The sequence below is a fragment of the Triticum urartu genome, chromosome 5 (assembly GCF_003073215.2).
Source record: "Triticum urartu cultivar G1812 chromosome 5, Tu2.1, whole genome shotgun sequence".
In the NCBI taxonomy this organism is placed as follows: Eukaryota; Viridiplantae; Streptophyta; class Magnoliopsida; order Poales; family Poaceae; genus Triticum; species Triticum urartu.
In genome coordinates, this window is record NC_053026.1 from 652,895,883 (window position 1) to 652,911,321 (window position 15,439).

The following is a 15,439-nucleotide window of genomic DNA, read 5'->3' on the forward strand; positions in this document are numbered from 1 at the left end:
TGTTAGCCAAGTTTAAGTATAGGTTCGTCCCTTGTATATCTCGAGCTTGAACTATGAAGTTGCCGTGTTACTCCATATATGATGTGAAAGTAGCAGCAGTAGTAGTAAGAGTAGGGAGGTGGATTAGGAGCACTCGGCGACGCACACATACGAAATCTCCGCCGCATGCATGCAATCTTGGGATCCGTGCCACTTTGCTGGAAACCATTACAGGCTGTGAATACGCCACCGGTTTTGTAGGACGAAATGGTAGATACATGTTCTTGGTCATTTACTATATCCAGTTTACGATATTTATTATAGCTGCACGTCGGACATTAAATGTTCTAACATGGCAATGAATCCAGTCAGATGATGAGAGTTTTCCACGCAACATTGAATTGGATTTGTACGAGAGGGACGGGTCAAGCAAAATACTCCCTCCGTCCGCCAAAGAGCGTACGTCTGGCTTTTGATTTTTTTTCCCAAAATAAGTGTACATCTGGCTCCCTCGCTGGTAATTTTCCATTCACCCCCCGGTCTACGCCTCGAGGTCACCGCACCGAGCGACAACCCAATCCTCTCGTCCTCCCCCAAATCGAAGCCGGTCTTCCTCCTCTCCCCCAAACTCTCTTCCTCCCGATCCAACCCCACATCACAGAGAGTCAATCATCCAATCCAACGCCATTGCTGGTGATGCAGAGATTAATGGCAGCCGGTCCATATAAGCTGCCGGTAGGGTGTGCATCAAACCGCATCCATGGAAGGCGGCGGAGGAGAAGAAGCCGGCGATGGCCAGCAAGTCAAGGCCGCCGCGACGACCGGCGGCGGAACACGCGACCGTGGCAGATCTGGATCTGGAGGCCCTCGCCGTGCTCTGGCAGCCAGGTTCCGTCCTCGTCCGCCCTCGAAGACCAATCGGGTTCGGCGGAGCGGCGTCGGAGCAAAAATTTCCAGGTACCTAGAGCTGGTAGATGGAGCAGGGGTTGGCGGTGAAGCTGGTGTCGGGCACGTAGGCACTGTACCCTGCGGTGGAGCGGCTCATGCGGCTAGGCAGGACGACCCGGCGGCAAGTGCTGGGCAAAACGGCGCACCGGCAAGTGCCGGGCAAGCTGGTCTTGGGGCTGACCAGGACGCCGTGGAGAAGACAAGCAATTCTACTACTCCGTGAGTACCAGTAGCTCTGTAAGTTTGGCAATGCAAGCTGTACTCCGTGAATGAATAATCAAGTCTTGGTCTCTAACGTTGAGGCTTGCATGATCCGTTGCAATACAACGTTTATCTTGTCAATTAGTCCGGCTTTAGTCTGGCCAGATGCAAATCAGTTTAATCTTGTCAAGTATGAAAAGTAGTGAGCTTGAATGCCTATCGAGCAAGCCGTCCGTAAACATCCTATATAGTGTGGTCTTCTTCACACCCAACGCTCTTGTGAGGCTGCGTATAGTTCTCCTTTGACTTCGAGAAATCTCAGCAACTATACTGAGGTCAACTACAATCCTTTTGCGCCCACAGTTTTTCGGCTTCCTTGATCTTACATCAACGGGTACACCTTGTTGAAGACACTCCTTCACTCTCCTCCAAACACGTCTGACCTTGTGCACTGAAACATGGAACATGTTTGCAACTTCTCTAGTTGTGGTCTTCTTTAATTTCCGATTGACACTTCTTGCTAGCAATTCTTCATAAATACCAGTCCTTTGCAAATCTGTTAAATTCTTGTATTTGTCTTCATCATGAACTTGCTCATTATCTTGTTGCTCTTGCTCCACATCCATGTCTTCTTCTGGTGCTGAATCGTCAAGCTCTTCTTCCTCAAATTGAATCTCTATATCGCCTGCATACACACCATAGTCATCCTTGTCAACTTGAAGGTTCTGTAATGCTTCATCCGTTGCTTGCACTTCCTCTTCCATGCTTTGGAAAACACCACCTTGGTCTTCAAGTTCGTCATCTACAAGATGTGGTCATGTGAGTAGTTGAATAAGATTTTAATTAAACATAAATTTATCTTACTTACCCGATTCATCCGATTCATGCAGGTCCTCTTCTCCTTGAGCAACATCAGCCTCATGTTCATCTTCTACCTCAAGACATTGCCCCGTGTTTAGATTGAAGTGACGTGCGGGCTGGAGTTCTTCATGCACGGTTTTGAAAATCAAAAGTCATAACACATGTCAAGATTTCTTTTTGATAAATTTAACTATGAATAGAGAATATTTTCTCGGTCTTGGCTTTCTATAACAGGCACTTTTGAAAATTGTTTGTCTTGTCGCTTGTACGTTGTCAATGTAGTTTCAACACAAATTTATTTTACTAACCTGATTCATCCGGTTCATGCAGGTCCTCTTCTCCATGGACAACATCAGGCTCATGTTCATCTTCTACATTAAGAAATATGTTTAGATCGAAGTGAACAAGAAGAAGGATTGAACAAGAAGAAGGATTGAACAAGAAGAATTGAATAGATTAGCAAGGAGTACCTGGGTCCATGTTTAGATCGAAGTGATGTTCGGGTTGGAGTTCTTCATGCAAGGCAGCTCCATCTTCTTCTTGTACAGCTTGCTCATCCAAGGTAGCTTCATCTTCTTCCTGTACAGGTTGCCAATTGAGATCAGGCAACCTGCCATCTTCTTCCTCTCGCTCATCTGGTGCTGCTAAGTTCAAGTCGATGGCCATGGCTAGTGTGTGTGTGTGTGCTCTACTGTTTGGTCCATGTAAGCTGGCTTTGTAGCTGGGATTAGACCATTGGTCTCCCTTCTAATTTTTATGGCGCCAAGTACCTTTGTTGTTTTACTAGTACTACAGCCGTTGGAGGGAACAGTGAAAGTTGGAGTACACTTGCTGGCGGGAAGCCATTTCTAGTATTTGGATTCCTTTTTGCTTGTTTGCATTAACTGCACACTATAATCGAAGCAACACAGCCGCTGACAGCTACTTAAATGAGGAGAGTAAGGGGTTTTATGCAAAAATGCTTAATTTGTCTCCAAAGTGCCAAATGCACAGTCTTTGGCGGACGGAGGGAGTAAAAGAGTGGCGTGGCTACACTGTGTGTGTTCGGGTCAGTGTAAGTCACTGTTTGTCGAGAGAGAATGTAATGCAACGGTAAAAATATTAGACTCCTTGGTACCTTGTCCGATTAGCAGGTATACATTAGCAATAAGCATCACAACAACAGCAGATGCTACTTAAACATTCCACAGAACGATGAGAAAAAACATTTGTAAACAGAATTACCAGGTAGGGTGGCATTAAAAAACTACATTATTCCTTGAAGGCTTCTGAAAACCAGCGACCTAGAGGCATGATGTCAATGTCAGGAGACCTTGATGCAAACAAAAAGCACAACGAAGAGATTCAGAACTAGAAAAACAATGATGATCCGATGAAATTTCTTTTCTTCGCTGGGTGGCGGTGTCGACGGTGGCGGTGGCGACGTTGGGTGGCGAGCTGGGGGAGGCGTTGGGCAAGGTAGACGTGGGCGGCAAGGCAAGACGCTCCAAGGCTACTCCGGTGACACCGCGGGCCCCCAGCGCCCGCGCCAAGGCCAAGCTGGGAGAATTGACATCGTTGGAAAGTGCAAAACTGCGGCTCGCCGACAAGAACCTGGAGATTATAGGTAATCCCCTACCATCTTACCGTATCTTGAATGCTTTTACGGATGATCAGCTTGCTAGCATTCTGGATGATAGTGGCGTGGCGATTAGTGACCCTTGTAGCGAGATCATCTCTATGGTTCGTGCTCGGGAAGAAGCGCAGGCCATGCTGGCGGCTGCGGCTGCTCGTGGGGACGAACAGATCCAGCGCGCCAGCGTTCCGGGGGCGGATGGCAGCGAGGTAGTGCCCGAGGAGGAGACAGAGGCTAGGGAAGTCTCTGATTTTCCTTCTTCCAGTCGGATGCCGGCTAGGAAGCGCGTGGCGAAAGCGGTGACATCCAGGGGGGTGCGCCTGCGCAATCGTATCATTTAACATGCGTTATCTTTTTTGAAACATTCGGGGTTGTGGCCACGGGGGGCGGCGTACACAACTCAAGGAGTACATGGCCAGAGAGAGGATTGACGTCATAGCCCTTCAGGAAACGATCAAAGCTGACTTCTCGTTCCGTGATCTTCTGGCTTTCGATCCCTTACAGCGTTTCTCTTGGCACTGGTTGCCCTCTGTGGGCCACTCGGGTGGTATCTTAATGGGCTGTAATAATGATATTTGTGATGTTTTGCAATGGGATGTTGGGGAGTTTTTTCTTTCTGCTACTATTAGTCACCGCGTCTCGGGCCTTTCGTGGGTAGTGGTGTGCGTTTATGGGCCGGCAGATCACTCGTGCTCGGCTATTTTCCTTCAGGAACTGACTAACTTGGTAGGGACCAAGCGAGCTAGCAATTTGCCCCTGGTGGTTGGTGGGGACTTCAATCTTATTCGCTCGGGTGCGGACAAGAACAACGCCAACATTGACTGGACTGAACTTGTTGGAGACTTCATATCTCTCAACTCGGTTATTTGTTTGAAATATTAATTTCAACTCCTGGAACATCTCATATGGTCCATGACGTTCAAAACGTCTTTGAAATCCCGATTCTAAGCTGTTAAGCATGGTGCACTAAACTATCAAGTAGTCATCATATTGAGCTAGCCAAACGTTCATAACGTCTGTATCTGCTCCTGCAATAGGTTTGTCACCTAGCGGTGCATCAAGGACATAATTCTTCTGTGCAGCAATGAGGATAATCCTCAGATCACGGATCCAATCCGCATCATTGCTACTAACATCTTTCAACTTAGTTTTCTCTAGGAACATATCAAAAATAAAACAGGGGAGCTAAACGCGAGCTATTGATCTACAACATAGATATGCTAATACTACCAGGACTAAGTTCATGATAAATTAAAGTTCAATTAATCATATTACTTAAGAACTCCCACTTAGATAGACATCCCTCTAATCCTCTAAGTGATCACGTGATCCAAATCAACTAAACCATGTCCGATCATCACGTGAGATGGAGTAGTATCAATGGTGAACATCAATATGTTGATCATATCTACTATATGATTCACCCTCGACCATTCGGTCTCCGTGTTCTGAGGCCATATCTGTTATATGCTAGGCTCGTCAAGTTAAACCTGAGTATTCCGCGTGCGCAACTGTTTTGCACCCGTTGTATTTGAACGTAGAGCCTATCACACCCGATCATCACGTGGTGTCTCAGCACGAAGAACTTTCGCAACGGTGCATACTCAGGGAGAACACTTATACTTTGATAATTTAGTGGGGGATCATCTTATAATGCTACCGTCAATCAAAGCAAGATAAGATGCATAAAAGATAAACATCACATGCAATCAATATAAGTGATATGATATGGCCATCATCATCTTGTGCTTGTGATCTCCATCTCCGAAGCACCTTCATGATCACCATCATCACCGGCGCGACACCTTGATCACCATCGTAGCATCGTTGTCGTCTCGTCAATCTTATGCTTCCACGACTATCGCTACCGCTTAGTGATAAAGTAAAGCATTACAGCGCAATTGCATTGCATACAATAAAGCGACAACCATATGGCTCCTGCCAGTTGCCGATAACTCGGTTACAAAACATGATCATCTCATACAATAAAATTTAGCATCATCTCTTGACCATATCACATCACAACATGCCCTGCAAAAACAAGTTAGACGTCCTCTACTTTGTTGTTGCAAGTTTTACGTGGCTGTTACGGGCTTAGCAAGAACCGTTTTTACCTACGCATCAAAACCACAACGATAGTTTGTCAAGTTGGTGCTGTTTTAACCTTCGCAAGAACCGGGCGTAGCCACACTTGGTTCAACTAAAGTTGGAGAAACTGACACCCGCCAGCCACCTATGTGCAAAGCACGTCGGTAGAACCAGTCTCGCGTAAGCGTACGCGTAATGTCGGTCCGGGCCGCTTCATCCAATAATACCGCCGAACCAAAGTATGACATGCTGGTAAGCAGTATGACTTATATCGCCCACAACTCACTTGTGTTCTACTCGTGCACAACATCAACGCATAAAACCTAGGCTCGGATGCCACTGTAGGGGAACGTAGTAATTTCAAAATTTTCCTACGCACATGCAAGATCATGGTGATGCATAGAAACGAGAGGGGAGAGTGTTGTCTACGTACCCTCGTAGACCGGCAACGGAAGCGTTGACACAACATAGAGGAAGTAGTCATATGTCTTCCCGATCCGACCGATCCAAGTACCGAACGTACGACACCTCCGAGTTCTGCACACGTTCAGCTCGGTGACGTTCCTCGAGTTCCAATCCAGCAAAACGTTGAGGGAGAGTTTCGTCAGCACGACGGCGTGATGACGGTGATGATGTTCTACTGACGCAGGGCTTCGCCTAAGCACCGCTACGATAAGACCGAGGTGGAATATGGTGGAAGGAGGCACCGCACACGGCTAAGGAACGATCACGAGGATCAACTTGTGTGTCATGGGGTGCCCCTTGCCTCAGTATTTAAAGGAGGGAGAGGGGGAGGTGCGGCCGGCCCTATGGGTGCGCCTGGAGGAGTCCTACTCCAACCGGGAGTAGGACTCCCCCCTCTTGCCTTGTTGGAGAAGGAAGGAGGAAGGGAGAAAGAGGAAAGGGGGGGCGCCCCCCCCTTCCTTGTCCTATTCGGACTAGGGGGGAGGGGGCGCACGGCCTGCCCTGGCCGGCCCTCCTCTTCTCCCTTATGGCCCATGTAGGCCCAATAACCCCCCGGGGGGGGGGGGGGGTTCCGGTAACCCCCCGGTACTCCGGTAAAATCCCGATTTCACCCGGAACGTTTCCGATATCCAAATATAGGCTTCCAATATATCAATATTTATGTCTTAACCATTTCGAGACTCCTCGTCATGTCCGTGATCATATCCAGGTCTCCGAACAACCTTCGATACATCAAAACACAAAAACCCTAATTACGATCGTCACCGAACTTTAAGTGTGCGGACCCTACAGGTTCGAGAACTATGTAGACATGACCGAGACATGTCTCCGGTCAATAACCAATAGCGGAACCTTGATGCTCATATTGGCTCCTACATATTCTACGAAGATCTTTATCGGTCAGACCGCATAACAACATACGTTGTTCCCTTTGTCATCGATATGTTACTTGCCCGAGATTCGATCGTCGGTATCTCAATACCTAGTTCAATCTCGTTACCGGCAAGTCTCTTTACTCGTTCCGTAATACATCATCCTGCAACTAACTCATTAGTTGCAATGCTTGCAAGGCTTAAGTGATGTGCATTACCGAGAGGGCCCAGAGATACCTCTCCGACAATCGGAGTGACAAATCCTAATCTCGAAATACGCCAACCCAACAAGTACCTTCGGAGACACCTGTAGAGCACCTTTATAATCACCCAGTTACGTTGTGACATTTGGTGGCACACAAAGTGTTCCTCCGGTAAACGGGAGTTGCATAATCTCATAGTCATAGGAACATGTATAAGTCATGAAGAAAGCAATAGCAACAAACTAAACGATCAAGTGTTATGCTAACGGAATGGGTCAAGTCAATCACATCATTCTCCTAATGATGTGATCCCGTTAATCAAATGACAACTCATGTCTATTGTTAGGAAACACAACCATCTTTGATCAACGAGCTAGTCAAGTAGAGGCATACTAGTGACACTCTGTTTGTCTATGTATTCACACATGTATTATGTTTCCGGTTAATACAATTCTAGCATGAATAATAAACATTTATCATGATATAAGGAAATAAATAATAACTTTATTATTGCCTCTAGGGCATATTTCCTTCAACCCCCATCATCATATTCTATTCCACCCATAGTGCTATGTCTATGGCTCACGCTCATATATTGCGTGAAAATTTATAGGTTTGAGATTACTACAGTATGAAACAATTGCTTGGCTTGTCATCGGGGTTGTGCATGATGAGAGCATTCTTGTGTGACGAAAATGGAGCATGACAAAACTATATGATTTTGTAGGGATGAACATTCTTTGGCCATGTTATTTTGAGAAGACATAATTGCTTAGTTAGTATGCTTGAAGTATTATTATTTTTATGTGAACATGAACTTTTATCTTGAATCTTTCGGATCTGAATATTCATACCACAATTAAGAAGAATTACATTAAAATTATGCCAAGTAGCACTCCGCATCAAAAATTCTATTTTTATCATTTACCTACTCGAGGACGAGCAGGAATTAAACTTGGGGATGCTTGATACGTCTCCAACGTATCTATAATTTTTGATTGCTCCATGTTATATTATCTACTGTTTTGGATATTATTGGGCTTTATTATCCACTTCTATATTATTTTTGGGACTAACCTATTAACCGAAGGCCCAGCCCAGAATTGCTGTTTTTGCCTATTTTAAGGTTTCAAAGAAAAGGAATATTAAACGGAGTCCAAACGGAATGAAACCTTCGGGAACGCGATTTTCTTACCGAACATGATCCAGGAGACTTGGACCCTGCGTCAAGAAATAGAGGAGGAGGCCACGAGGTAGGGGGCGTGCCTACCCCCCAGGCGCGCCCTCCACCCTCGTGGGCCCCCTGTGACTCCACTGACGTACTCCTTCCTCCTATATATATACCTACGTACCCCCAAACGATCAGATACTGAGCCAAAACCCAAATTCCACCGCCGTAACTTTCTGTATCCACGAGATCCCATCTTGGGGCCTGTTCCGGAGCTCCGCCGGAGGGGGCATCCATCACGGAGGGCTTCTACATCAACACCATAGCATCTCCGATGAAGTGTGAGTAGTTTACCTCAGACCTTCGGGTCCATATTTATTAGCTAGATGGCTTCTTCTCTCTTTTTGGATCTCAATACAATGTTCTCCCCCTCTCTTGTGGAGATCTATTCGATGTAATCTTTTTTTGCGGTGTGTTTGTTGAGACCGATGAATTGTGGGTTTATGATCAAGATTATCTATGAACAATATTTGAATCTTCTCTGAATTCTTTTATATATGATTGGTTATCTTTGCAAGTCTCTTCGAATTATCAGTTTGGTTTAGCCTACTAGATTGATCTTTCTTGTAATGGGAGAAGTGCTTAGCTTTGGGTTCAATCTTGCGGTGTCCTTTCCCAGTGACAGTAGGGGCAGCAAGGCACGTATTGTATTGTTGCCATCGAGGATAACAAGATGTTTTTTTATCATATTGCATGAATTTATCCCTCTACATCATGTCATCTTGCTTAAGGCGTTACTCTGTTTCCATGAACTTAATATTCTAGATGCATGCTGGATAGCGGTCGATGAGTGGAGTAATAGTAGTAGATGCAGGTATGAGTCGGTCTATTTTGTCTCGGACGTGATGCCTATATACATGATCATACCTAGATATTCTGATAACTATGCTCAATTCTGTCAATTGCTCAACAATAATTCGTTTCATCCACCGTAAAATACTTATGCTCTTGAGAGAAGCCACTAGTGAAACCTATGGCCCCCGGGTCTATCTTCATCATATTAATCTTCCAATACTTAGTTATTTCCTTTGATTTTTTCCTTTCCTTTTATTTTACTTTGCATCTTTATCACAAAAATACCAAAAAAATTATCTTATCATATCTATCAGATCTCACTCTCGTAAGTGACCGTGAAGGGATTAACAACCCCTTATCGCGTTGGTTGCGAGGAGTTATTTGCTTTGTGCAGGTACGAGGGACTCGCGCGTAGCCTCCTACTGGATTAATACCTTAGTTCTCAAAAACTGAGGGAAATACTTACGCCACTTTGCTGCATCATCCTTTCCTCTTTAAGGAAATCCAAGGCAGTGCTCAAGAGGTAGTAGCGAGCACCGCAACTAGTTCGCCGACGGTGTCGATCGCTGTGCCGCCGACGAGGTCGATCATCTTCGCCTCCTCTCTCTCGCCCTACTACACTGGAGTCGTTTCCGGCGTAGATCATCTCGGCCTCCTCTCTCGTCCACTGCACTGACGATACCATGGCGCGAGCACTGCATTCTCCTCCTCTGTCCACTGTCTTTGCGCGAGCACCGCAACTAGTTCGCCGACGGTGTCGCTCGCTGTGCCGCCGACGAGGTCGATCATCTTCGCCTCCTCTCTCCCGCCCTACTACACTGGAGTCATTTCCGGCGTCGATCATCTCGGCCTCCTCTCTCGTCCACTGCACTGACGATACCATGGCGCGAGCACTGCATTATCCTCATCTGTCCATTGTCTTTACGCGAGCACCGCAACTAGTTCGCCGACGATGTCGCTCGCCGTGCCGCCGACGGGGTCACTCGTCCATGACTCCATGCTCGTCATGTCGGACACGGCGCCATGGCCACTATCTACCGCAGTCGTCATGGTCCGGCGCACACTGCATTTCTTCTCTCCTTCCTCTGCTAGCGTCTTAACCCTGTGTGCTAAGTGCAAGTGCTAACTCTTAATCATACCACATGCGGGCAACCAAACAGCGTGTAGTTGCATGCGCCGAGACAATGCAAGCAACCAAACAACGCGCCAAAGTTGATCTCCTAATGCAGGAAGTCCATATGCAGGCAACCAAACAACTCGCAGATGTCGTATATAAGGTTGTTTTCGAGAACCAGGCTGAGTGGAGAAGGGTATGCAACGCAGGTACTGTAGCGCACGGCAACCAAACACGCCCTTGAAAAAAGTAGGATTAAAGTGACTCCGGTGTATTTAACTCAAAAAGAAAACATATTCAAAGTGGGCAAATATCTGTTTTTTTTTCTTCCTCCCCTCTTGGTCTACCACGCGCCCTACTGCTGCCGTCGTGCCGTACCTGAGCGCCGCCGCCGGCGCCGCCACACCCCTGGGAGCGCCCCCGGCTTCCCGTCTCCCACGCGCGTCGCCGCTCCCGTCCTCCCTCGTCGGGACTCCACGTTCCCCTGCCGCCGGCGCCACGCCGCCCGCAGTCAGGGGCTCGAGGTACGACCTAGGTTTGTCCTCATCCAGCGGTTCTCCTAGTCAAATCCCCACTGACCTTCCCGATTTTCGGGCGCACGCCGTCTAGATCCGCCGCCGATGCCGATGGAGACGCCAATCGAGGCCGAAGGGAAGAGCTCAGAGCCACCAGGGAATGGCTCGCTGCTGAAGATTGCCGAGAAATCCCAGGTTAGCGAGTGCTTTGGGTCACTCCAGGTGTCAAATTCTCATGCTTGCTTGCTGAGGGAGCGATTATTTGGCGCTTTGCTATTTTTGGCCAGGAATTGGGGGGTAATCCAGGGAGGGAACTGCCGCCGTTGCATCAGGGCAAGGAGGTCATCCTCGTCGATGACAATGACAGTGGTCAGGAAGATGGTGGGGGTGCCAAGGTGGACGAGAACGCGCCCCGCATCGGGTTGCGGTTCAAGACCTATGACGACGCGCTCAACTACTACAAGCAGTATGCGGTGGATTCCGGCTTCTCGGCGATCACTCTCAAGTCGTCGTACCTGAAGTCGGGGGTGTGCCGGAGGCTGGTGCTCGGGTGCAGTCGGTCAGGGAGAGGGAGAGCAAATGCGTGCTATCTGTCTAGAGAAACAGCAAAGATAAACTGCCCAGCTAGGATTTCGTTGAAGTTGAGGCAGGACAGGTGGCTTCACATTGACGACGCCAAGCTCGACCACAACCATCCGCTCAACCAGTCCTCAGACTCGCCCATGAGCTGTTACAAGAAACTGACGGATGCCAAGAGCGTGGAAAATGGTTCACGGCTTAAAGGGCGAAGGAATGTTCCGATAGCTGACAAAGAGCAGGGGAACTTTACCGAGATAGGAAGGCTTAAGTTTGGGGAAGGAGATGATGAGCAGATCCAGAAGTTTTTTGGCAGCATGCAGAATAAGAATCCAAATTTCTTCTACCTGGTGGATTTGGACAAGCAGGGGCGTCTAAGGAACTTGTTTTGGAGTGATGCTAGGTCACAGGCAGCGCATGAATACTTTGGTCATGATGTTGTTTACTTTGACACTTCATACTTGACTGAGAAATATGATCTGCCACTTGTTTTCTTCACTGGGATGAATAATCATGGCCACCCTGTTTTGTTTGGTACCGGCTTGCTTTCAGATCTCAGTGCTGAGAGCTATACCTGGCTATTCAGAGCATTTTTGTCATGTATGAAGGGCTGTTACCCAGACGCAATCATCACTGAGCATTACAACGCTATTCTGGATGCGGTTAGAGAAGTATTTTCCCAAGTTAAACACCGCCTTTGTCTGTATCGCATTATGAGAGACGTGGCAGAGAACTTGAAAGCACACGCGGAATTCAAAACAATTAAGAGAGCACTGAAGAAAGTAACATATGGGTCTTTGAAGCCCCCAGAGTTTGAGGCTGATTGGAAGAAGGTTATTGAGGAACATGGACTTGCAGGAAATGAATGCCTCAGTTCCCTACATGAGCATCGGCAATTATGGGCACCTGCTTATCTTAAAGACAAATTCTGGGCGGGTATGTCTGTTTCACAGCGTGGGGAGTCTGTTGCTTCATACTATGATGGATTTGTGTACCCAAAAACTTCTTTGAAGCAATTTTTCAGCAAATATGAGATGATATTGGAGAACAAATACAAGAAAGAGTTGCAAGCAGATGAAGAATCTTCCCATAGGACTCCATTGACTGTAACAAAGTTCTACATGGAAGAGCAACTGGCCAAGGCCTACACAATCAACATGTTCAGGAAATTTCAGGAAGAGTTGAAAGCAACAATGTATTGTGATGGTATGCCAAGTAAAGTTGATGGCCCATTTGTTACTTTTGAAGTGAAAGAATGCTCATACATGGAAGATGGAAAGGAGACGGAGAGCAGGACTTATGAAGTTTATTTTTGTAAAGAAGGGCTCATTGTTGAGTGCGAATGTGGTTTCTTTCAGTTCACTGGCATACTATGCAGACATGCGTTGTCTGTGTTTAAGTTGCATGACATGTTTGAGATCCCGTCAAGATATGTCCTTGATCGCTGGAAAAGAGACTATAAGAAACTGCATGCTTTGGCACATTATCCTAATGAGATGCTCCTTGGTGACACAGTGGAGCGCCATGATTATTTGTCTACACAGTGCCGTCAGGTTCTCAATTTAGGCTTTATATCTGAGAGTAGGTACCTTGTTGCTCTGAAGTTACTGAGAGAAGCAGAAAGGGCTCTTCTGGATGATGGTCAACCTACTAGAGACAGGCAGCCGAGGCTTCTCTCATTCGAAGCTGATGCACCTGAAAATGGCCAAGGCCTTTTTAGTTCTCAATTTCCAGAGGGTGAGAAGAATTCCCTGTCCACAAATGCAAAGCATCCTGGCCGGCCAGCAAAGAAAGTGGCAGAAACTGATCCGGATGCTGTATTACGGTCAAATAAAGAACAGGTTCGTCTCTTCTCAGTTTTGGGGGCATAAAGAGCCTCAAGCATTCATACATCAGTTTGCTGTATGACTAAGCCTTTATTGATTTATTTATGTTGTCCTTAGCAGGATTTTCTACGGTCATCATTTGTGCCAACTGAAACTAATATGATTCAAGAGACATCGTCAGGTTCCCATCTTGAAAGTCCTGACATGGGAGTGCCAGGAAGCATTCATCTAATGGTATGTAGTAATTTTGGTCTGCTTCTGCTACCATCATTTTCATGCGTGTGAACATTTTTGTTGCAAACTTAAACAGGAAGGGATATCTCCAAACCTGACATTTGGACCTCATTTTGGAATGGATGTTAGTCACCAACATCAACTGCCTAATCAACCAAGGATGATGCCGAATAACTTTATGCAGGTTTTTGCTATGCACAGATCTTTATAATATTCCATATTCTTCTTTGTTTGCAACTTCTTAGTTACTATCAACAACTGTGTTGATTTTTATGTTAACCATCTTCTCCCTGTGTGTGCATTTCTGACTTGTGTGATCAATGCCTTTCTGCTTAAAACGTTTCAGGTACAAGCAGATCCCCATGTTTTCGGAAATCAGTGGGCTTACAACCCAACGATGCAGGTCTGCCCGCACACAAATGTCTATCCCTTTTTTCTTGCGGCTTCCAAAATTATTATCCAATGTTTTAAGCTGCATGCTACTCCATGCTTATGCCCCCTGTTCACATTTTCTTCTTCACGGTCCATGCTTATGCCCCTGTTCTGATATGGAATTTCATCAATCAATGGACCTTTCAAATATATTTGGATTATTGGTAGCAAGACAAACGCACATGAGATAGGATATTTAATTTGGTCCCACTCGTTCAGGGATTCTCTTGCTCATTGTTTTCCAGCCTGATATATTATGATTTCCAACAAATGTGTACAATTATTAATCTCTGTAGCTTATCAAATGTTATTATTACACACATTGAACACCTAAAAAACTACTGTCCTCCCCGTTTTAGCATTTAAAGCTACTAGTGTATAATAAAATGACTGGTGTGACTATATTGCAGGATAATCCAATGCTAAGAACTCCTACGCGAAGAGCAGGGTAGAATATGTTCATTGCTCTAATGTGGCAGTAGAATTTTAGGTATGCTGTCTGTTCCTCCAAATCCATTGTATCAAGCTTTTGACATGTTCTTAATGTAGATGTGAACTTATGATCGTGTCGGGACATCTCTTTTTTTTGCTCCATCTGCTGACACTCAAGAGTTATTCTTGTTTCAGTGACCTACTTATTTCTTTCATGTTTGCTCATACCCATTTACTGTCAGGAATGTTATTTCTTATTTTACTTTGATATGTACATGTAATACTTGTCACCATCCATATATTTTCTTGATAGTGAGTATCTTTCTGTAGATACTAAGTTACATATTTGAAAGACCTTGATTATTGATTTTTGTGTCTGGCTTGGGATTGACAGGGTGGCGACTCTGATGTCTAGATCCCACGCACAATGGAGGTGAAGTGGGGAGCAGAGATGCTTTTAGAGTTTGTGCATCTTCGACTTAGGGTAACAAACTTTACATATTTGAAGGCGGAAGTTCTCCAGGCATAAATCTTGGAATAGCAGCAGGGAAAAAATACATCTGAGAATCAGCATATAACGTGGCAAATCTAGGGAAGTACTCCCTCCGTACCGAATTAGTTGATGTATCTAGACATGTTTTAGCGTTAGATTCATCCGTATCTTGACAAATCTAAGAAAACTAATTTGGGACGGAGGTAATACTACAGAGTACGTGGATACTGGTTAAAAGGAAAAAGAGTATGCGGATGCTAGCATACAACAAACACAACAGACGAGTAGCCGATATTGTGATGGGCACTTCACAGATCTTTTTATTATGTTGCTGTTGCTGCCAGTGCTATCTCTTCTGCTTGCTGGATGGGTTGCCAAGCCCGACCCGCCCTGCAGCGAATGCCACTACAGCTTCTTTCTTCCCAGGGTTGTCCAATACTAAAATCTGGCTCTCGTTTGGTGCTTGGCGTCGGGGTCTGTGATTTTTGTTTCCTTCGGTTGTGATCAAGCATGGTTGCGGTTCCCTTCGATCTTGTGGTCGCTGTGCCTGCTCTCCTTTCTT

General features: G+C 46.0%; 1 protein-coding gene across 1 annotated transcript; it reads left to right on the forward strand.

Moving 5' to 3' along the window:
• The first annotated feature begins 10,662 nt into the window (after positions 1 to 10,662).
• LOC125511617 (protein FAR1-RELATED SEQUENCE 6-like) lies at positions 10,663 to 15,220 on the forward strand. The gene is made up of 8 exons (XM_048677042.1): positions 10,663 to 10,893; positions 10,979 to 11,079; positions 11,172 to 13,301; positions 13,407 to 13,520; positions 13,597 to 13,704; positions 13,867 to 13,923; positions 14,363 to 14,442; positions 14,779 to 15,220. The coding sequence occupies exons 2-7, from the start codon at positions 10,990 to 10,992 to the stop codon at positions 14,402 to 14,404; spliced, it is 2,541 nt and encodes an 846-aa protein (XP_048532999.1). The 5' UTR covers positions 10,663 to 10,893; positions 10,979 to 10,989; the 3' UTR covers positions 14,405 to 14,442; positions 14,779 to 15,220.
• The last annotated feature ends 219 nt before the right edge of the window (positions 15,221 to 15,439 follow it).

Bases quoted from the DNA above. Each gene is read 5' to 3' on its own strand.
- LOC125511617 (XM_048677042.1), top strand. From the start codon at position 10,990: ATGCCGATGGAGACGCCAATCGAGGCCGAAGGGAAGAGCTCAGAGCCA. The intron at 11,080-11,171 runs GTTAGCGAGTGC...ATTTTTGGCCAG, and splicing joins AGATTGCCGAGAAATCCCAG to GAATTGGGGGGTAATCCAGG. The intron at 13,521-13,596 runs GTATGTAGTAAT...AAACTTAAACAG, and splicing joins CAGGAAGCATTCATCTAATG to GAAGGGATATCTCCAAACCT.